The sequence below is a fragment of the Pseudochaenichthys georgianus genome, chromosome 16 (assembly GCF_902827115.2).
Source record: "Pseudochaenichthys georgianus chromosome 16, fPseGeo1.2, whole genome shotgun sequence".
Lineage (NCBI taxonomy): Eukaryota > Metazoa > Chordata > Actinopteri > Perciformes > Channichthyidae > Pseudochaenichthys > Pseudochaenichthys georgianus.
The window spans coordinates 29,853,210-29,877,029 of NC_047518.2; the positions used below are offsets into that span (position 1 = coordinate 29,853,210).

At 41.6% G+C, this 23,820-nt stretch overlaps 1 protein-coding gene across 6 annotated transcripts; it reads left to right on the top strand.

Annotated features, from left to right (window-relative positions):
- Positions 1–2,105: 2,105 nt before the first annotated feature.
- Positions 2,106–23,313, top strand: LOC117460506 (thyrotroph embryonic factor). 6 transcript variants are annotated; one of them, XM_034101959.2, is made up of 6 exons: positions 5,116–5,203; positions 10,957–11,002; positions 14,914–15,192; positions 15,918–16,193; positions 19,863–20,113; positions 20,928–23,313. In XM_034101959.2, exons 3-6 carry the CDS (start codon positions 15,003–15,005, stop codon positions 21,141–21,143), a joined length of 933 nt encoding a protein of 310 aa, XP_033957850.1. In that variant the 5' UTR covers positions 5,116–5,203; positions 10,957–11,002; positions 14,914–15,002; the 3' UTR covers positions 21,144–23,313. The 6 variants fall into 6 exon arrangements, with proteins under 6 accessions (XP_033957847.2, XP_033957844.2, XP_033957848.2 ...); XM_034101958.2 differs by lacking the exons at positions 5,116–5,203; positions 10,957–11,002 and adding an exon at positions 14,109–14,738; XM_034101957.2 differs by lacking the exons at positions 10,957–11,002; positions 14,914–15,192; positions 15,918–16,193; positions 19,863–20,113; positions 20,928–23,313 and adding exons at positions 2,116–2,425; positions 2,972–3,084; positions 7,322–10,924 and having other exon boundaries at positions 4,541–5,203.
- Positions 23,314–23,820: the final 507 nt, after the last annotated feature.

Consider the following 23,820-nt stretch of genomic DNA (forward strand, 5'->3'; position numbering starts at 1 on the left):
TCTTCCCTGGAAAGTATTTAGTTGACAGGCACATTTTCAGTGGTGGTATTATTTGAATCCTCATATAAAAGCAAGTTATAGTTAGGATAAAGCTGTTTCTGCACAAAACTCCATCTTACTTGACATTTGCACACCACACCACACCATTCAATGAGTGGAATGCTCAGAGGAAATATACTGGGAAATTGAGATTCATAATAATCACAAGATGAATTCATGTTTTATAATGGGTCCAAGACACAGTAGCTCTATACTGACAAAAAGTCCTCTTGGCTTCAGTATGTTAGTGGACACAGAGAGTGGCGATAAAATCCCACATCACCAGGGTCTCAGATATTGTATAAGCCACATTAAGGCTATACAGTGCCGGTGGGAGAGGACAATGGTGCTATTAAATGAAATGAAAAGGCGAAATATGTCTTCATATATTTCTCAACTCGAGACCATCTGATGGCAGAGTTATATCATACTGTACCTGCTGGATCCGCAGAGTGAGGGGAGGGCTGTGGAGCTCATATTTAAAACCTCCTGTGAATACTTTTATTGCACTGAAATTCATGAAGGCTTAAATAAAGGAGCAGACAATGGCATTGCTCTGATACAGAAATAATGTGTACAGGAGGTAAACAAAGGGCACAAAATATATTGTGTTTGATTTAGGCACTGGCTGCCACTGATGCATTACAGCTATTGTAATTTGCACATTTCACCACCAGGAGGTTCAGTGCACCTCTCTGCTCTGAGACAAAATGAAGCCCTCACTCAAAATGTCATAACTCAAAAGATAAACCCCACTGTCCATCACCTGGTATCTTTCATAATAATACATATTTTCTAGGTCACTGTTCACGAAATAAGCTCAGTTTATGTAAATGACTGGTTCTGAGGAAGACTTAAGATTTTCTATTAAAAACAAATTCATATTCCAAATGCAAATGTATGTGTTAGTCAAGGCTTTAGGGCCGTACATTGTCCTGAGTAAAAAGATCCACATGCTCTGTGCACACCATTAGTATTCGGCTTGATGACAACCATAAATATCAGCGAGGACCGCTGAAATTATTCAGTGGTGAGAAAAAGGATGGAAGCAACTCTAACAAAATCAAGAGCAATGAAGATGGCAAAGAATGGGGATTTTCTGCCAAGTTAGGCAGTGGATGGAGAAAATACTTGTTACAATAGACCTAATGTTTGAGAAGAACATTTTTAAATAATTTAAAACCCTATGAAATACATTTGGTTTATGCTCCAAAGAGTTTTGTAGATATTTACATTTAGGGAAATTACAAAATGTCACTTAGGGTATGGAACAACCTTAAATAATAAAACATTTTAAATAAGGAATATATAAGACGATGGTAAAAAATGAATGACACAAATGTATAAATGTATACAATCACACGATCAAGACTCCTATAATTATTTATTTAAGAGGACCAAAGTCATAACATAAATGTGTTCAAAACCAACATATGTGTTTATTAGTATTTGTTGTTGTTTTTATGATTTATCTTTTAATTTTTGTTTATCATGATGTAATGATTTATACTTTTACAATTGTAGGCCAGACTGTGTAGGTTGTTTTCATTATTTATTTCCTGAAAAAAGTGCTGTGTTTATAAGTTTAATGTACTAATTAAGACAATAGTCGAGGAAGTATTCAGATCCTTTACTTAAGTAAAAGTAATAATACCAAAAGTCCTGCAATGAGCAAAAGTATTCAGAAAATGTTAAGTATTGAGGCTAAAGTACTCCGTGCAGAAGATCAAAAGAGTCCTTATGTAGTGCTTTAGTATAGCCCATGGGCATGAATGGTTACATTGCACCTCTAAATGTTGTACTAAATATTGTACAATTCAAAGTAGCCAAAAGGCTTTTGCCTCCGTTTAACCCTTATTATATGGGTAATAAATAACTAAACCAAGGAAACATAATTATGTGTTAAACCAAATGCTACTTTCTTTTCACCTAATGCTATGTAGTTATTAATTATAGCCAAGTGTAATATTCTCGTCTATAATAGGCCTATATAAACAACAGCCGTTATGCAAACAGGGGGGAAAGTCCTAAACCTCCAGATGGGACTTGTGGACACATTTGGAAATAGTGTTGTAGCAGTGGAAATGGACACTGATGTATTTGTAGCATTTGTGGAAGAGGAGTCCCTTTTTTTTGTAACCGACGGTGCAGCCGCCCGTGAGCCCCGCTGGTGCTACCCGGAAATATTACAAGGGCCGGAAAGGACCGATGTTAAGGGAGCACACGTCACTCACTTTTACCCAAAAATATTACCACCGACCATCCAAAATTGTCTCGGCCGTCGAATTTTTTAATCTGAAGCTCCCTGTCGACGCAGACCGGTGATAATGAAGTGAATAGACGGCGGCTGCGGTATCCTATGGCGTTGGTTTCTTCTGGGAACCGTGTAAGTGTTGACTCAGCTCAGCATCAGTGAAAATGGCTCTCGCTAAAGCCTGGAAAACAGCACGCAGAAATGGTAGCAGGTGATAGCTAGTCGGTTAGAAGAAGGCGTGACAGGCCTCAACCATCTGCAACTGTGCTCTGGATGCGTAGGTAAACATTTGCCGAATATAGGTTACGCATATGTATAAGCTAACGTTAGCATCGAAATGACAACGGTAGTCTGCATGCTTTTAATGGTGCGATGTGGAAAGATGGCTAACGTTAGCTTCAGCGGCTGGGTGGTTTTCTAGATTGCGTGTGGCTGCAAATGGCTAAACACGCCGAGCCATTGTACAATATGTTGCTGGAGAACCGTGAAGTTTTGCATGCAAGCGCGTCCAATGTTTTCCTTATTTTTTTCTTCGAAATGTTAGCCAATACTATTACAGGATGCCTCCTCAAAGTGCATCCGTTATGTCTTGCGCCTGTAAGACTCAGCAAATGTTTACATAGTGCAGCGGTGTGTTACAGTGATGTTCATTTGAAGCATTTCTGCCTTTCTTCACAGGATTGGTGATTTACATTAAAATGAGAGGCAGCCAAACATGCGATAGATTATCTCCCTCATCTACCAGGGGAGCTCACTCCCCACCAGGTTCATCGCATCGATTAGAGGAAACGGTAAGATATAACGAGGTGAGCAACACGATTCAGTGAGTGGTTTAAATGTAGCCAGACTACTTTCAGCCTGTTCACAAGTAGAGTAGTAATGGTTTTTTTAATACAAACCCAAACTTACTGTTATGCAGGTAAAGACAAATGCATAATGCCACAGTTAGATTTTCTTTTCAGTTTTGTTGTCTAATAAGACGTGTATCTAAAGTGGATTAATTCAATTGAAATGTAAACATCTTAAATATGTTTGGTTAAATTATATTTATAATTTAATGTTGATGTCATGGCACATAGAGATAAGAAATTCAATGAAACAATATGTTTAGTATAATTAAGTGGCCTAGACATGTACATACAAATGAATCATTATACAGAATGAAATATAATTTGGATAATTTGCATTAGAAATAAGGTATTACACAGAACAGATGCTTTGTAATGACCAGCTATTGAGCGCTATTCATTTAGTAAGAAAATACTATAATTAGAAAATACTGAGAGTGAGCTAAATCTTTGTTGGCCTTTGTCACAGTTTAATAATAAGTAAAATAAAAATTAAAAAATGCAATCATTTACATTAGGTTAGTATGGGGTTTACATTTAATTGTCTGTTATTACAAAATGTGGACCAGAAAAAACGTCCTTGTGGTAATAATTGCAACTAAAGATTTGCAGAATTGTTACAGCACAGATGGTAAAATGTATCATGGACGCCTCCAATGTAAGTAGTGTGTAAAACATAAATAATAAGTTATGTACAAGCGCCTTCATTTTACAAAAGAACGGCATCTGCTATGCAATGTGTTTTTTCATGAAACATTGCTACACCTCTCTTTACTCAATAAACACTTGGTACATGCCGATAGCCACATTTACTGTTCAGATTACAGTGTGAGATACTGTACATGACAGAAGTGCTTCAACATATAAGCATTAAAGGGATATGTAAGTCTGAGTATAATTGGGGGATACCTCTAAAGTAGCTTTTTTCCACTAACCTATATGGCGCAGGCCTACTATTATAAACAACTATATGCATAGACAGTAAGAATAATAAAGGTAACTTTAAATTCATATATTTCTTAACATATTGAATAGTCTGGAAAAGTAGAAACATCTGTAGAGAGATACACTAAATTGTTGAGTTTTGCTGTCTGCACCCTTCAAAAACAGAAAAGGTAGCAGGGCAGCTATGAACCTTTGAAACTTTATGTAGCATAAAATAATGTTGTGGTATCATGTATAGTGTGTATGAAGGTCAAATGAAACCTTGTGGACTCTACTGGATGAATACAAGTAATAATGTCACCTAATGATACATTTTAATGTTTTGTAATGTTGACGTGTAGACTTAGGTTTCTTTCTATTTAGATTTACCTTATTGGATGGTGCACCTTGTTATAGATATAAGTACAGTCCTGTTCCCCTCTATGACTTTCATCCCTTTGTGAATTTCTTCCAGCTGTAGGAACATCTTGGCTGAACAAGGATGAGGAGCCTTGCTTAGATGAAGGATAATGTCAACGCAGTTACTCTCAAAGGAAACAAGAAGTCATTTCTTCTGCTTCTCAATAAAAATCACATTTTTAGCATTTTTTTTAATTAGATGGAACTCATCTACTTGTCTTAAAGACACTTTTACCCTTTTAATCATAAACTCATCTTCCCGGCCACCCCACTCATTTTGGAAAAAGAGTGTGGGCATTGGATTATCAACAGGGAGCACCAGAAGTTAACTATCTGGAGGGACGAACTTGGTATTTAAGACATTCAAGTAGTTCTGGGAAATAAAGTAGAATAACCTCACGCTAAAGTTTATCTTTCACCAGTCACTGGTGGGATCATTGTTTTTTCGCTCCTAGCGCTGGAGGTTTGGCGCCTGCACCCCCATGTGCCAGTGAGTGGGAAATGTTCCAATTTGGAAAGTACAATCTGGACATTATAGAGATGTTAAGTGGGCACCAGGCCCACCAGTTTAAAGGCCTTGGTTTAGATCGACAACTGCAGCATCAACAGCAAGTGCAACTTCACCAGCATCAACTCCAGCAGCAGCAGCAACAACAGGCTGAATCTTCTGGAGCTCTTCTGTCTGGACTTGGCTTGGGACCCCTGCAGGGGTCAAGAGGTAACGCCTTTTCTGATTCTGCCTCCATTTTTGCCAAGATGAGTGCCCCTCCTCCCCCACCTTTACAACAACAGCCTTCCTCATCTCAGAGCTCTCGTTCAAAGTCAAGCAAGATGAGCAGCAGCAGCTCAAGCCATTCGTCAGGCTACCCACAGTTCCTGCGCTCTTTCCACCCGTCTGAGGCAGCACTAGCACAGGAGCAGTTACATCCAGGTGTAGGCCGTTTCGAGCACTTTGCTGGGGCAAGTAGCAGTAGTGGGAGTGCTGGGGGTTTAGGAGGATTAATAACATCAGCACCTCCACCCCCTCCTCCTTTGCATCCCGGCCTCTCTGTCCCCCAAGCATCATCTGGTCCTTCCTCTTCCTCTCCTTCCCCTTCAACATCTGTGGCCACCTCTAATAACCCTTCTAGCAGCAGTACAGTCAGCTCTTTGGGACACCAGTTGGTTGGGGCCCAGTCTGATGCACGAAGCCTTCACCAACAGTTTAGTTGCATGTTAGCTGCTAATCAGTATTTCCTTTCTGGGGTGCCTTCTAATGCTAGTTTAGAGCAATTTCTTGTTCAACAGGGAACGCATAACCACTTGGGGCTTAGTTTGAGTCATACAGGCGGGGACCCTAGTCTTGCTCCGCCTCCTGCTTTGCATTCTTCTCACTCACATGGCCACTCCACTTCCCAGCCACAGCAGGCTCCACATCAGCCCCCTCAGCAGCAACAGCTTCCACCTCACACTCTTTCTCATCCTCACTCTCATTCCCATCCTCACCACCCACTCCACCCAGGCTCTCATTCTTCATCACTGAGTGGCTTTGACTTCCAGGGCATCCCTGTTCTCTCATCAAATCAGTTAGCCTCTCTGATGCAGCAGGAAGCAGGTTTGCCTCTCCCCTTGCCCCTTCATTTATCCTTATCTAAAGATGACGGTAAAGGTGAAAGCAGTGGAGGTGGAAGTAGTAGTAGTAGTGGTGGCAGTAGCAGTAGGAGAAAGAAAGCTATGGCCGGCTATTTGCCGCAGAGAAAATCTGATAGTGCTAGTAATAGCAGCAGTGGTCATGGCCATGTCAGCCACAGTGGTAATCTCACCACTAGCAGTCATGGTCAGCCCCCGGCTTTAATTGGTAGTGGGGTTGGTATGTCAAGTATGGGTGGAGACCCATCATCCCTTCTAGCCTCATCATCTTCATCCTCATCAGTAGTTTCTTCCTCCTCCTCCTCTGCTCCCTCTTCCACTGCTGCCTCAGTACTGGTTACTAATAATTCTCACCTTTCTAAATCTGATCTGAGCTCAATGCAACCCAACAACTCAGAGTCTGATGTAGAGCCTGTTTATAGCTGTGGAGAGTGTTGCAAAAGCTTTCCTCACCTTTCAAGCCTTCGCAGGCATTTGCGCATGCATGAGCCAACTACAGCAGGTACTAGCAATGCTTCCTCTACTGGCCCAAACCCCATTCATATTAAACCACAGGCTGACCCAAGCCTTCCCCATTCTACCCAAGAAACCCCGCAAACCCCGCAAACCCCGCAAATCCCGCAAATCCCGCAAACCCCGCAAACCCCAACAATTTCTTGTCCTAGCCCAGACAAAATATTTAACTGTCCTGACTGTGGCAAAGGCTTTAAGAAAAAAGGGCACCTCCTGCAACATGGAGTTTTACACTCTTCAACGCGCCCATATGGCTGCTCCACCTGCTCTCGGGCTTTTAATCGTAGAGAATCATTGACACGCCATGAGAAGATACATGAGGAAAAGCCTTTCCGATGTCCCGCCTGTGGTCGTGCCTTCCGTGAGAGCACCTCTCTACTGAACCATGCTGCCTCAGGCACCTGCGGCAAGCCAGGTAGGGGACCCAAACAAAGGGGGAGCAAGACAGAAACTGAGGGTGAGGACAGAGTCGGGGGAGGGGGTAATGGAGGAGTGGGAACTTATCACAGCAATAGAGGTGTTATTTATGGGAAAACTGAGGAAGACGATGGTGTAATCATTGTGGGGGAAGGAGAACCAAAATCAGGTTTAGGATGTGATGGTCTTTTTCAGTCTGCAAGGGGAGGGAATTCAAATGACAGGGACAGAACAGATGCTAAATACCCCACTGACTACTCTCGGAATCGTTACACAGGCTACCATGATGACCATCGTTCTCAGGGGAATCCATCTCCATGCTACTCTGGTGCCTCCCCCTGTGGAAGTGGGATGGCGGGCCCAGCTCTGAGAAAGGCACCATTGGCTCCAACACTGCATCCACACTCACAGAGCCACAACCAGCACCACCAACAGCAGCAACAGCCCCACCTGCCCCTTTCTTCTCTACTGGATGACTCAGAGGATGATGTCACTAGCTCTGTCAATAATGCAATCTCCGCAATAACGGCAGCTAGTAACAGTGGAAATAGAGGGGACGATAGGGGAGACATCATAGGAGGTCTTCTAGGTGGTCTTGGTTTAGGACCTCTTGGCTCACCTTCATCTACATCTGGTTTGGATAAGAATTTCAGAGGTGGTGGGAGCCAGGATGCCATGAGCAGCAACCAACAGAATCTTGCCGCCAAACCAAAACGTCCACGCAAACCGAGAGCTAAAAAAGATCCTGCAGCTCCTGGACAACCCCCCAAACGTAGGCAATACACCCCAAGAATGGGGCCCAGTGGCCTCCCACCCACCCACCTCTGCAGTGTTTGTGGCAAGGGTTTTGCACGTCGCGAGACCCTGCGCAGGCATGACCGCATCCATACTGGAGAAAAGCCCCATCACTGCACTGTTTGTGGAAAGTATTTTAGAGAGGCTTTTCACCTCAGCAAGCATCAAACAGTCCACTCTGGGGCAAAAAATTACAAATGCAGCATCTGTGGGAAAGAGTTTGGTTACTCCCAGAGCCTCAGGAGGCACAGCAAACTCCATAAGAAGGGAGAGCTGGAAGAGGTACCCACAACACCAGCTGCGGAGAACCTCAACAGCTTTAACCCAAACCCTCAATGTAGCGTGGCCCAAGACAGGAGCCAGAACCAAGCTCCAAGCACCTCCTCCTATTACTCCTACCCTCAAGACGTCAAACCTCAAGACATCAACCCCCAGACACAGCCTCCACCGCATCCACAGAGCCAACCTCCGCCTCGACTCTACACCTGTGCTATATGTTGGAAGTCTTTCCGCCACCACTTCCATTTGACTGCTCATCACCAGACGGTTCATGAAGGTGGGGGTGAAAAGTTATTCTGCTGTGAAGTATGTGGGAAAGCATTTGCTTACGCTAACAGCCTCACCCGACATAGGCAGTCACAGCATGGGATAACCCGCTCTGAAGCACCTCTCTCACAAGAAGGCAGCAGTGGGTCTGTAGACAACAGAGGTGTGAGTGATGTTAATCAGTCAACATCAGAGAGTGAGGCTGCTACCAATACCCTGCTACAGATGGCTCCTTCCTCTGAAGGCCATGGAGGGCAGGGTCTTAGTGTTGTCACTCATAGCCACCAACAGCCACCCCAGCAACCACCATCTGGTTACTCTCCCCTCTTCTATGATGCTGCAGCCCAATCCTCAGCCTCTGGTGCTCCCTCTTACTCACAGCCTCTGCCTCCAAACTCTACAATCATGGCCCCTCAGCACCCGCATTCCCCAGCCAGGGTAAAAGGAGAGCACATATATCCAGCTGGATCCCGTAGCCGTACGCTCCACACCACAGCCCCATTCCAGCCCCTCACCGAACTGCCCTCCACTGAACATCATCATCTGCATCATCATCATCATATCTCCCCCCACCATCATCTTCATCCTCAGTCAGGTTCCCAGTCCCAGCAAAACCTTGACTGCAGCATCCAGTTGTCAAATTATGAAATGAGACGACAAAAGAAGAAAAGAAAAAGGTCTGACCGGAGAGATTGGAGGGAAAATAAATTGGAATCCCAAGATTTAGTCAGATTCGATGAAAGCAAAAAGAAGAGAAAGATAAGTTGTTCAATAAGAGGGCAGTCGAATAAAAAACAAGGCTCTCTTCGCTTGACGATTAGACGAGGCGAGGGATCAGGTGGTAGTGGCTATAAGCTTGTCAACACCGGGGGAATGAAGGTGCAGATCCTCTCGTCTCTCAAAGTCCCAGTTAAACGTTTTGGCTGTCCTATATGCCCCAATTCTGTGTTTTCCCGTAAAGCGGGACTGCTAGTCCACATGGCAGTTAAACACCCACAAAGAGCCTCTTCCACTCAAGAGCGACTAAGGTGCCGTGTATGTGGGAAGCAGTCTCCCAGTTCTTTGGCAGCCTTCATTCATCGGGCCGTCCATCGTGCCAAAGGGACTTTTTCTTGCCGACGCTGCTCCACTCGCTTCTGGAATGCTACACTGCTCTACAGGCACAAGGTGTCCTGCCGCCGCAGGGCAAAAGGACTGCAACGAGGAGACGCCAGTAGGCTGAAGTTATCAAAAAGAGCAGGAGAGAAGGAGACCCGAGAGGGTCAGGAGGAGATGCCATTCATACAGGGACCATACAGATACTGAGCATCCTGGTATCTGAAAAGAGGCAAACCAGAGAGAGATTTCAGTTCTTAAATGGGAAGGGGAAAAAAAGGGACTTGAAAAGGCAAAAGCTGCCTTTTTAAGAGTTATCCTCATGTCTCTGTTGACATCTATTCTGCTTAATATTAGAATGCGTGTGTTAACAACTACTGTAGAGCATCCTATAAAATATCACCAGAAATTCTTCCAGGTTATATTGGAAGAGGTTTTCAAAGATGTGACTGTTTCCATAGATTCATTAACCCCTTAAGTGCATTGACACTGTGCTTGGCTGACACTGCAGTAACTAGACAAGTTTAGGTGAAATGACCTGCTAATGTATCTCTTTCCCATAACCAGACTCCCTGCTTCACCTCTTGCTGTATGATAAACGTCTCTACTGTGTACTTTGTTTTGTTGTTGTTCACTTAGAAGATTTTTTTTAAATGTAAAGTGCATTTATTAGGACTAGGGACATGAGGACAAAGACCTTTTTGTTGATAGTTTGTCAGTGCATGTTTGTTCTCTGGTCAAGTTTTTAGCTGAGGTTGTGAAATCACTCCTACAGTATGTGATGGTTTATTCAGTATATCCCAGGAGTTTGTAGTGTAAAACTTGATTTGAAGGTTACTCTATATTCCCCAGTGATTGAATCACATATAGTTAAATTGTCAAAGTTGCTGGTAATTAGCATTTCAAGGATCCCTCTCCTGCCAAAATGAAGAATCTTTCAAAAAGCCTTGCTTAGTATGTACACTTTACTTCATTTATTTGAGATATTCCTAGCTTTTATACTAAGAGATTGAAAACAGGTAAAACAAGTGGACTGTAACACATGTTTATCTCATGTTATTTGTATGCTCTTTTTAGCAGTGATTATTTCTACTGTACTTCACGGTGTGTAAAAGACAAGGACCTATTATATTAGAAACAAATGTAATATTCCATGTATTTATGTGTGTAACCCAATCAGTCTTCATGCAAACCTTATACTTAACCCCTTTTTACTTTTTGCTGAGTTTCAATCATATTATTACTGTTTGTTTTTTTCGGCTAAAAATGTACATTTTAAGTAAATCATGTCACTTTATTCACATGAAATGTTCATACCCCTGTCAAGCCTTGTTTTTCTTTTTCTTCTTAAGAAAAAATATAGTTTTAGTAGATTTCTATCACATTATTTACTGATAAGTCAGTAGTTGATTATATTTCAGCAATGAATAAACCTTAAGTGTAATCATTTGTTTTCCTTTTATTTCTCATTCAAAGTTGACAACTGCAATATCCAGAAGATGGTACAAACAGCTAGTCATGAGTAAGTTTTAACCTTCACCAAAGTCAGTAATGCATATAATAATTTTTAGCTTGATGTCCTATGTGAATTTCATATCATTTTGTGGATTAAATGGTTATTTTTTTTAGGATGTATCATAATCACCTTCATTGGCCAAGTATGTGTAAACATACACAGAATTTGCATTGTTCTCAGTTTGCACTGAAATATGTGACAGCTAGGATCAAGGACAACAAAAAAGAGGGATGTGCAAAGATATTAAAAAAACAAACTAGTAAAAAAAACACGAATGAACGTAATTAAAACAAAACAAAAACATCTGTCAGTGTTCTGAGAGTTGAAAACTATAAAAAATGGTTTGACATGGATGATCATATGTCTATATATGCTGAATAGAACGTAAAGGATTTGTATTGACGGTGGCAGACAATATTGACATATAAACAAACCAATGGATTAAAAGACATAATCTATAATAGGATCAATGTTTTGGTACACAGGGTTATACAAGTGTATGACAGATGTAACTGTTCATCAGAGTCTCTGACTTTACTGTTCTGGAGTAAAGTGTTGTGTAGTGCTTGCTTACCAGAGGGGAGGCAGGTTGAATTAAGGCCTAATGTTACTGCCAGATTATTCTGGGGTAATGTCTTGCTTTCAATAATTAAAATGCTCAGTACATTATCACTATATTAAAATAAAGGACTGTGTACAACACCTCACTCCACCAGATGGCAGTAAGCAACTCATTTATACTGTCCTCTTGGCCTGGTGTGGATGTGTGGCAGTCACATGGATTTTGCACTGATAGGGGGTGGACTGGATAGTGTTGTATGACTCAGTGAATTATCTGCCCGATTAATACCTAAAAGCAAATACAATGCTTGAGTATCACTTGGTAATCTCACTTTAATGTTAAGAAATTAATGTGATTTGAGGGTGAAATTAAATGCATGCATTTTTGTATTTATATAAACTATAAGTTCACAGCATTACATTGTTATTCTTCCCCTTTCTGTGATTCCAAATCAATTGTCATTATTTGAAAATATCTGAAACGTTCAAATCTATTATACTTTACTGAGTGACACCAACCCCAATGTTGTGATTTAGATTACAGTTGGATCTTGAAGTAATCATTGCTATATATTATATGTCAAAATGACTTAGTTAAACGTGTGTTTGAATTCTGATTCAACATAAAATCAATGTGTTTAGCTTTGTAACATAAAATATGATTAATCCCCACCGCTTTAGGTCGGGTCCCATGTGGTTATGATCCAAGGGGCCCACTGACGGACAAAGCGTTTAGTTGGATAGTTTTACTGTAAAGAAAAACACAGGATCACAGGACAGGGTGGACTAAAGGGGCCAAGGACATTAATGTACAACTAATAATCACATTTAGTGCACAGTATTCATAAGGACTATTTGCGTATTAAGCTGCAAGATTACTTGACTGTCAGTTATTTACATGTCCAGCTCTGGAAACAAAACAAAGAAGTGAACTCCTGTGGCGCGCGATGTTTTTGCATGTGCTCTGCAACAGTAGGCTACAGTAGACACCCCTCGCGCTTTTTGTGTTTCGAACTGGTCTCACGCGGCTGTGGCAGACGCTGAGGGGAATCCGAGCGGGCGGGTTTCTTCGACCTATTTCTGTCCAATGGGCGCGCATCGTGGGAGGAGCCGCGAGTCTGCAAAGCCAATTGTAGCCAGAGCCGCGAGCGGACAAGGCATCCTCTCCGCGTGGCTCGTACACGTGAGCTGGAACAGCTATTGTACGCCGCGAGGCAACGTGCAGGAGCGCTGCTCGCCTGAAAGAACGGCAGTCACGTTTTCTGTGGATTAGAAAAGGAGACTGGAAAAGCCATGCTGCACTACCTGATTATCACAGCAAGACAAAACTGTGCTTTAATAAATATTAGCAACGGTTTGAGGCAGTAATCCTGAGAATAAATAAATGACTTTCATTTGGGATGTCAATGTCTACAGGTGTAAAGACATTTGACTTGGTGTCATTCAAAGGATTTATTTGTGATATATACAGTACAATAGCTACAGTGTAGTCTTGGTCATGACATTCTTGAGTCTCAAGCTCTTTCAACAATGGAACATGAAAGTAAACCTAAAATAGTGCAACATTTTAAGTATTTTGCAGAAAACAGAAACAAATATGTACATATAAAATAGGATGCAATACAAAAATGTGAAATTAAATGCTATGGAGTAAACATAAATAGACCTACTGTATACTGTAAACATATATACATATTTGGCTGTACAGATGTACAGTTTATTTTGGACATGCAGCAGGCCGATTTGGATGGTGAAACTTCCCCAGTGGTGTAAAGTCACTAAGTACATTTACTCAAGTACTGTACTTAGGAACAATTTTGAGATACTAGTACTTTACTTGAGTATTTCAATGTTGTGCTACTTTGTAGGCTACTCCTAACCCACTACAATTCAGAGGTTAATAGTGTACTTTAACTCCACTATATTTATTTTATACCTTTAGTTACTTTGCAGATTGGGATTAATGATAGGACATAATCAACATTTAATAAGACTTTAGTTACACCTGAAATAAATACACATGATTTAAAAATTGCTTCACCTTTACTTGCACTCAAAATATATAATATTGTAATCAAATGGGCTAATCTGCATAATGAGTACATTTACTTTTGGTACTTTACATTTATTTTGATACTAATACTCGTGTACCTTTAGTTGAGTAACCTTTTTGATTGCAGGACTTTTACTAGTAGGCTATTTCTAAACTCAGGTAATTTTACTTTTACTCAGGTACACGATCTTAATACTTCTTCCACGTCTGTACTTCACAGCCCCTAGGGTCTTAACAGTCTTGTTGTTTGTGCTAAAACTGTCCCTGAGTCTGGTGGTTCAACTCATCAGCAATCATTAAAAACGTGATGGCTGCAGCAGAAACACCCTGGTGAATTTGTATGTTTCCGTCAGACACAACAAACAGCCTGCTGTCCTCGAGGAGTGGCACGAGGGTAGGTGTGTCTCATAAATAATAAGAAATAATTCAGAGATGTGTTAAAGCCTCGCCCCCCCCCCCCCCTCACCCCCCCTCGACTTGCGACGTCACGCGAACTGCCCGTGTCCGCTCCAGCTGAGAGAGCGCGAGGACTATCGGTGGTGTTGGTGGTGGACGTCGCGCGGCCCAAACACAGACCTAAGCCCGTGCGAAGATCCACCGGATCCACAAAAAAAGTGCAGACGGAGAGAGAGAGAGAGAGAGAGAGAGAGAGGAAACGTCCCCCTCCTCCCCCCGACGGACAGCAGAGCGCGACAGCCGCGGAGAGGAACACCAATATACAACTTGTCATCTGACCAACAGTCACCGCTCTCGTCGCTGTGTGTTTTTTTGTTGTTGCTCACACTGTTTCCACTCGGTTGTTTTGTTTTGACGGAGGTCTGCTTTATTGCAACTATTTAGCGATCTTCTTTTGGATTGTCGGACGGTTCATTCGGGATATAATTCTACAAGTTTTAATTGTAACATTTTCCCGTTTGTGCAGTGAGCGGGTTTCACAGTCATTTTGACGTCTTTGTATTTTCTATATGGACAGTATTCTAAATTAGATGGTCTGACTGTCGCTCCGTATACGCCGCTCATTTTAGAGTAACAGCTTGATCGACTGGAGAACATTTAACCGCAATGGAATATTTCGATGAAAACATTTCTGCAAGACAATAAGGAACTCTGCACAACATCAAGTAAAAGGTAACAAGACTTGCAAAGTATCAATAATCTGCATCAATAATTGTGTGCTAATACTTGTTCCATTGCATTACAATGGTTGCTTTATTCTGCATGGACACTTCTTTAAACTCTGTCTTTCTTTCTGCCCCCCTCCACCCCACACCTCCCTCATGCACACACACACACACCCATACAGCATTCCTGTCCTATTGGTAGACTCTCTGGTCAGTTGGCCACGCCCCTTTGAGTGCCCCCTGTATTTTCTACGACCCCATCTGGCCCAGGATGTCCAGGCAGCTCTCCCAGCTTCCGAACCCCGACGTCCCAGCTGGTGCAAGCGCACAGTTTGGAAGTTGTACCCAGCCTGCAGGCTCTCTCACAGGGGGGCATCTCACCTCTATGGCGGGTCTGAAATCCCTCCTGCAGCACCCCATAAAGGGAGACCAACGTTCCAAACCCCCATGTGATGTAAAAGGTGAGAAACTCTCATTTGATGCATTACTACAATGTGCAAGGAATATTTAACGTACAAATCTCTGTTCCACCCACTGATGCTGCTATTATAAACCAAATATGTGACTTTTTTTTAAACAGCATATATCTTATGTCTGTTGCCCCCACCACACACACACACACATTGGCTCTCCCATGACTCTGCTGTGTATTCACCTGGATTATAATCCCAGCTGCGACTTCAAATTAGGAACCAGATTACCATGAGCGAAAACACGTTTCCGTTCAGCTGTAATACTGTGCCGTTTCAAAACGTGCCTGCTTCAACTATTGTTAGATTTGTTTAGGAGCTTCTGTGTACGTTATGACAACAAATTGGTTTGGGCTTTTGCTTAATGCTGCAATTCAGCTACCATCTGGTCCATCTGTGAGTGTGTATTTGTGTGGGAGATTTTGCAAAAGTGCATCTCATGGATACACCTGCCAACCCTATTTAGTTGTGCAGAGTTATTTAAAGTTATTCTTCATCATCTTTATGCTGTACTCATAAAGTGTCTGCTCTGTTATCTCTGTTAGACAAAGAGAGGCAGGACGATGATGAGGACTTAATGGGAGTGTGCCCCATGAGGAGTGGAATAGCCAACAATACTAGCAGTAATGGCTGTGGAGGAGGTGGTGGTGGAAATGGAGGGGGAAGTTTTAACCAATTCTTGGGGCCCCTCTTGTGGGATCGTGCCCTGTCTGCAGATGGGGGCCTCTTCCAGCTTCAGTACATGGACTTGGAGGAGTTTCTGACCGAAAATGGAATGGGCAGCATGCATAACAACAACAGCTCCAGCTCAGCCCAGATCCCCTCGCAGAGCTCCCAGTCAGCTGTGCCCAATCAGAGCTCCCAGTGCCTACCGCCCTCATCCCCACCTGGCTCTTCATCTTCATCGCCGTCTTCCTCTTCTTCCCCATCGCTCATTGGTCTGGAGGTGGTTCAGCCACAAAACCTTGGTGGAGGAAATGACTGTTTGCATGGTGAGTTCACTTACATGGAGCATTTTGTTCCAGATAATACAAAAATGATAAAGGACAGTTCATTCTCCAAGGTTTGTCCATATCAGCTGAAAACAAGCAATAACGCAGGAGAGGGTTATGCAGACGTTGCAGAGTTGACATGCTGAAAGAGACAAATTGTTCTCTATAGATGATATGAGACAAGTAAACCCTAAAATGAATAATGCTTGATATGTAATCAAGGTTATATGACGTGCTAAAGTTCCCACAGGCTAGTGATTCAGCACTTTAACTCTCCTTACCGTTTCCAACAAATTACATGGTGACCAAGCATTTTTCTGTCCTGTGGGGTCAAACTGAAGGCAGCAGCTACAGTCACATGGCTCAACACGCAAAGTCAACTTGAGAGGGAAAACGCAGGGCTTACAAATGGCTGCTTAGCAAAATCTGAGTGTATTGGAGCAGTGGGCAGGTCCAGGGTTAAAAGTTGGGCGAGGAAGCAGGGAGATGTGGAGGGAAGAAAGATAAAGAAAGGGAAATGATTTGTAAAGGAATGACATCTTGAGCTTTTTGATGAGTCAAACTCATTGCATTGACAAGAATGTTTAGTCTGGCATGTGATCTACAACACAATCAGCATTCAGTCCCAGCCCATCATAAATGTGCAGCAGGGTCAAAACAGTTCTGGGGGAGAGGGAGAGAGGGAGAGAGAAGTGTGCAGTGTGCAGAGTGTTTTGCGGTTGCGTGTCTTTAAATCTCTCCCCACTTCACACGCCAAAGCCATGTGTACGCGTCAGTACACGTGCCGAGGCTGAGGGTACTGGAGTGAAAGAACGAGGGGCAGGGCCATCAGAAATGTGGGAGGGGCCTATAGGGGGCGGGACATGCAGAGCAACAGGAAGAGTTCCCTGCTGGATTTAACACAGGGACGTTTGATTCCACATGAATGACATTTAGTGCACTGAGATCCAGAGGAGGGTTTTATACTGTATGGGATGTTGGCTCAGGGCAATAAAGGGACAAAGTGCATCTTTATAGACTCTGATAGGGCATGTATTTTGCAGGATAATAAAGCCCCATTGGATTACAAACCCTCTAGATAAAATATTACAAGAATTAGAGATCCTGCAAGTGTGATCGTGTCAATTGCTTTGTTTAAAATTATTAAAATCATCACCTTGTTTTAAATAATTGATATATTGGTAAAAATTCTCTGATTCAAGCTCAAATGTGAATCTTTTCAGGTTTCTCCATAATCATATCACACTGAATCTATTTGAGTTGTGGACAATGGAAGCAATTTAAAAACGTCATCTCGGGATTTGAAAAACAATGATTGATATTTTTCACAATTTTCTGATATTTATAAACAACATATAAACTGACAGAAAACGAATTAATAATCAAGAAAATAATAGAAAGATTGCAGGAAAATGAAAAAGAATTCCCCTAACCGAAATTAGCTCTCCCAAAGCTTGAAATATGAGGAACTTCTAATCTGCAGCATCATAAAGGTGACAAACTAACAGCTGCTTTATAAATATTAAACAAAGCTACACCCAACAACCTATTTTTATATTGGTCACCTTAGGAGGAGCAGGACTACTGTCTGACTTATCAACAGCCTCAGGACTTCAGCTAAAGGAATGCTGATTTACAACTAGTGCAATGTGTCGAGTCATATATTTGACGGTTTCTTTAAGAGCAAAAGTCTCGTGCTTGCTCAAGGTAACACATGGACAAAAATGTGCCAAAACAACATGGTAATACTGCTCTCCAGAGCTTCCCAAAAAGCCGAGAGAGGCAGCCCTGCACCAGGTGTTTTCACTAACTAGGTCCTGCTGTTGGGTTTAAACAGAAACAATCCATAAAATCTTCTGGTTTATTCAGACAGAGAACGTAACATGCATATCTTCTGGCCTCTGATTCACTCGGTTGCCTACCCACACTGAAAGGCTCAGTGTTTGTTTAGACCCGCTGATTATTTATTATGGGGTATGCTTGACTTCCTCCTGGTGCCTGTGAAAGCACTCTTTAATTTGTTTTGCTGTCATTGTGGAACATGGAGAGATCATGAGGGAACACCTGGTGTAAAACATGCTCTCATACTACCTGGCCAGTAAACAGCCATTAGTCATGATAGCTGCTATACTCCATTATAACCTGTCTAGCAGATGGCAACACATATCATAAATAGAGCGGATGGTTTGGTTTTTCTCCAGCCTACAGTCTGACTGTACAGTAAGTGTGAAGTTGTAGACATTAACACTAGATTGTAAACGTTTTATATTGTCCTTTCTACATAATAATTCTACATTAAGGACCATCTTTTGGAACTTAAGGCATACACATTTTATTTAGAGCTTTTTGATGTACTTTTGTGGTCATTTCTAAGGCTGCAGTGTGTGGTGTTAAGTAAATATCCTTACTCGGGTTATCTGTGTTTGATAATGTGGCTGTTCCTCTTCTGGAAATTAAATGATTTATTGGTTTGAACAGTTAAACGTGTCCCATCTTAGGTAAACACGTACCCCTGCGATTTATAGTAACAGTCAATGGGAGAGTTGTGCTGTATTGGGAAGCACAGTCAGTGAGTGGTTAGCATTGGGCCTTAAAGGGGGTGGGGTGAGTTGTAGCCCTATACTGGCCCCACTTAAAGAAACTGGTTTTGAGGGGAGGGGTATACAGTTACACAACATTTCCACTTTTAGATTTTGGTGTTTAGCTGTAAATGTTGGCTTTGGTCTACCAGCACTTGTGGTTTAAATGAATAGCCTATATCATGCAACAATTGAATTGATAGGATTTATATGGTGTGTGGTTTCGTTCGTTAAAGGTTTTCACAATGGCAGGAGCTACCATAGGACCCCTAATAACATCAGGACCATAGTAACACTTCTGTTTGAGCAGGAGAGTAGTGCACTCAATGAGAGATACAAAATACAAATAAAACATCTTCTGTATGTGGCACTTACAAAAGATTTGGCTTTAAGTGCAGCTTTTACAACTTAATCTGGTTGGGTTTATAGATAGGAAATGTATCTGCAGGATTCTTGCTTTTGAGTATCTTCATGAATCTTGAATTCATTTATTGTTAGTTGCTTTGGATAAAAGTGTCAGCTCAATGAAATGTTAACTATTGAGATACCTAATAACCATTTGTATTAGGGTTTTATCATTGATAGTTTGCACATTTGTAATAAAAACAACAATATTAGTATTCAGTCCTCACCAAAACAGTTCAGGTAGAGATAAAATGTTCCAAAGGCAAATGCAAAACCCAGCCATTTTAGTTGACAGTTATTCTAACTACATCTTCTAGCTCCATTATGTATGTATGCTTCAACTGATATGTGTTATATAATGTATGTATTTGTCGTGTATCTTCCCAGAGTATCCTCTAAATATTACATTGTCCCTGAGAACCTCACTGTCCCTGAAAGCTGTTAAAAAACATCCTCAGCTCTTTGGTTAAGGGCACAGGAATGTTGTTTGTTGTTTATAACAGGAAGAGGGAAGCTCTCTGCTGACACCTGGTGGTGGTTGTGATGAAATGCTGCATGTGTTTGCACTGCTGTCTCAGTGGTCCTAAACTGGTGTATTAAAGCTTAACAGTATTATACATTTCAGTATAGGTGTCGTTCAGTGAACAGCATTTAAAACAACATGTGTTATCCCTTTTAATTGCAGGGAGTCAGACGAGTATGAACGACTCCTGTGAGTCTCCCTGTTCTTCCTCCTCGTCCTCCTGTCCTCCTCTGCTCGAGCCCACGGACAGCGGACCCGATGGGCAGGGGATGTTTGACATGGATTCTTCGGACATGGATATGTCTGGCCAGCCGAACTACGACCCCAGGAGGCACTCCTTCAGTGAAGAGGAGCTCAAGCCACAGCCCATGATCAAGAAGGCCCGCAAGATCCTGGTGCCCGACGGCATGAAGGTGAGTCTGAAGTCTGACTGCAAACTCAGAGCAGCGGTGGACCTCGGGCGGGAGGTCATATCAGGCTATGATTAGCTTATTTGAAGCCAGACATCATTTGTATTAAGTCTTGATTGTAATTCCAAAACAAGACGTACAAATGTGTCTTGCACAGTGTCAGGGAACGTCTTCAGATTGCCCCTTTTGTCAAACCAGCAGCCCTAGACCATTACATCATTCTTAACAATGATGAAAAGAGCAATGCACCAAATCCTCACACTGGAGAATCTGAGATCCAGTTCCTTATATACTATGCATGCTACCAATTATGCATACTTCATAATGGCCATGTACAATTAATTGATTATCTGCTTTCTTTCTATAGACTAATTGTTAATAATATAAGAGCTGAAATGACAACCTTGAGGAACTCTTGCATAAATAAGCACTTTCTTGGTCTTGGTCCAGGCTAATATTTAGCACTTTTCATAATATAAGAATTACAAATCAAAGATGCAGGATAGTAACAAACACCAGAGCAACAACATGGTATACACACAACATACATAATATTAACACAACTGAGGATGAAGCATCTGAAAGGAACAAGTCCCACGCTCATTCATGGCCAAACACCCACATCACAATAGCAGAATAGACAGTACAGCAGTACTGCACACTTCTTAAGAAACCACTCGCACCATTCATTGATTATTTTATAGAACATCTTCTACCTAATACTATCTTAGTTCTCTGATCAAGAAAAGTAAATCTTATGGGAACACACTGGCAGATAAATAATCCATGTGTGCTTCTTTTGTCTGTCCTCTTTTAGGATGATAAGTACTGGAGCAGAAGGTATAAAAACAATGAAGCAGCAAAGCGTTCTCGAGATGCTCGCCGTCATAAGGAGAACCAAATATCTGTTCGTGCCGCCTACCTGGAGAGAGAGAACGCCACCCTCCGACAGGAAGTGGCAGAGATCCGAAAGGAGCTTGGCCGCTGTCGCAGCATCCTTAGTAAATACGAGAACCGCCTCTCTGACCAGTGATGAAGGCGTGCAGCTAAATCAGGAAGAGGAGGAATATAACCTGGATAACATTTATGACTTTTTAGGGGTGGCACATTGGACAGACTTGGGTCAAGCAAGGGTGGTGATGATGATGATGATGATGATGATGATGATGAGGAAGATGATTATGATGATGAATGTAGAAGACAAGGAGAAGGTTTGTGTATCGAAGCTCAGGTGTCTTGTTTTGTTGAGGTGTCAGCTCTTAAAAGTGAAAGGTGGAGAGAGTAATTTAACAGATGAAGAGATGTGACTTTTAAGAGTTTTGTTATTGGAGAATTGTATATTTTTATAATACTTACGAAAAATTATAGGATGAGCAAATTTGGAGGATAATTTTGTATATTTTCTACATAGAGACGGGGGGAAAGCTATGGTAAATATCTTTTTATTATAGATGAGTCAGGAGATGTTTAACAGGTGGTCAGCCATCGATGGGTATTTTTCGTCTTGATTACTTTAGTCAGGATGCAGCAGCAGGGGCAAGGACGTGTGTAACAATTGTAATATAGAGAGCAAAAAGTATCTTATAATCGTATAGTTCAACATTTTTGTGGATTTTATTCAAGCACTTAATTTGTTTCCTGTTTTATTTCTATCACTGGGGAGGGGCATGCTAGAGGGAGGCAACATAAGGGACAAGGCGGACACCATGTAAACAGTCCTGCACTATCAACATTGTCTTGTGAGTCCTTTTATTATATATATATATATAAATATTTGAGTTCCCCAACAATATAAGTTCTTTGTACTTTGAGCTTCATGCAATTGGTACATCTTTCTCCAGTCCATACTCTTATCTTTGACCACATCCACTTTTCTCTATCCCAGTTGAGTGCTTTTAATCTACTCTGGTGTCTTGTATCTCAGATAAACTGCTAAAAAGCCTGTTGTGGTGCCCCAGGTTTCTATTCTCCCTCTTCATCCTCTCTTTTGAATTGACGGGACATTTCTCTTCCTCTGTTTCTATATCCTACTTCTCTATTTCTGCTCTCACTTATAGCCAATCCTCTTACAGTTACGTGCAAACTCTTCCCATAACAGTTTATCCCTGAGTTTCTCTTGTACTGCTGCAGCATAGAGCAGTTATATCTCAGTGTTGTATTGTACTCTGAAATAGTATCAATCTGCCCTGTAAAACGCACTTCGTTACTTTACTGTTCTTCATGAACACACTTTAATCAGCATTAATATAGGGGGAGAAAGGTTGTTGTATATTGGATAGGCCTATACTGTTTTGTGTATTTGATGTATTCCAGGAGATGGGTTGAAACCCCCATTGAGTGGAATGGAGTTACATTCTCAGAGTCCTGGGAGAAATACAAGCCAAAATGTTCTATCTTGATCCACACAAGCTTGTTGGTATTTAGTGCTATTTCAATAATGCTCCTTCCTTACTGTTATTACTCTTTACTTTTTACTGTATCCAAAATCATCTCTGTGCATCCACAACACCTTCACAGGGGGCATGGTACACTATGTTATGTTGTGGGGAGGGATGACTAGTAATGGTGTGATGTTATTCCCCTCAATGACCATGATGAATAGTAACGATTACTGCTATTATTATTATTATTATTATTGTGATTATAATGATTATCCCTTTTGTTGTTGCTGTTCTATATTATTGAATGATTTTCTTTCTTCCGATGATCTGTTGCAATTTGAAACATCTTTGATCTTCAGTGTTCCTAAGAAAGACAATTCAAATGGAGAAAAAAAACCTCGCTCAGCTATTTGCATTCTGTCTCCGACCTCCAGACATTACTCGACGGACACTACTGCCACCTAGGTTTCTTTGACCATGCACTTCACAAGCGTGGCTCGATAACTTGAATATGACATTCATTACTTTACCTTTCGTGATGACCTCTTCGGTTCCCCGGCAGTGTACGGACTATGCACACTTTCAATATGCTCCTTGTTTGTTTATTTCAGCCTTTATCACCTCAGTCAGTGATTGTTTGCTCTCCCAACAGGATCTAGTCTCTAATATCCTCACAGATGTGGTTAAAACATATTTTAGTGACTCTAATTGAACTACAACTTCCCTGCTGCATCAGTGGTGTCCATGTTGGCCCACAGTGCTGGTTATTCGGATGTAGTTGAGATTTTTCCAAAAACACCAATAAAAGATTGTTCTCATTCAGTGCTGCTGCTCTTGTCTCTGGTGGTCCATCGCAGTGTCATTGTTTTTCAAGATGATTGAATTCTTATCTGCTTTGTTTGCTTGCATGTTGAATTAAAGCCCAGTTTTGATCAGGAGAATCGGCAACAAAGGTCACATTTCAGGAGGACTACTAATCCATGGATCAACTTAGGCCTGATAATATGTGGTGAAATGTCCCCAGACTACTTGTTTTGATATCCTGTTCACATTGTGTGCATTCCTTTGATAGGCAAAGCAGTCGAAGCATGAATTATTGCCAAACAAAGGCAATTCTTCCGCCCTTTTACATTTCGGAAGTATTTTACTTAATCAAAAAAATCTAAAAAGAGTCACTCAATGCATTATTCTTTGAACACCGCTGAGTTAGTCCACTTATGTTTAAAGAGATTACAAAGTAAACGTGTTTATAAGGGCCTAAACAACAACTAAAGACATGAAGATATCGGTCTAACCAGGCTGCGTGTTTGGAAGCATAGTCGAGCAAAT

Bases quoted from the DNA above. Each gene is read 5' to 3' on its own strand.
- LOC117460506 (XM_034101956.2), top strand. From the start codon at position 4,987: ATGTTCCAATTTGGAAAGTACAATCTGGACATTATAGAGATGTTAAGT.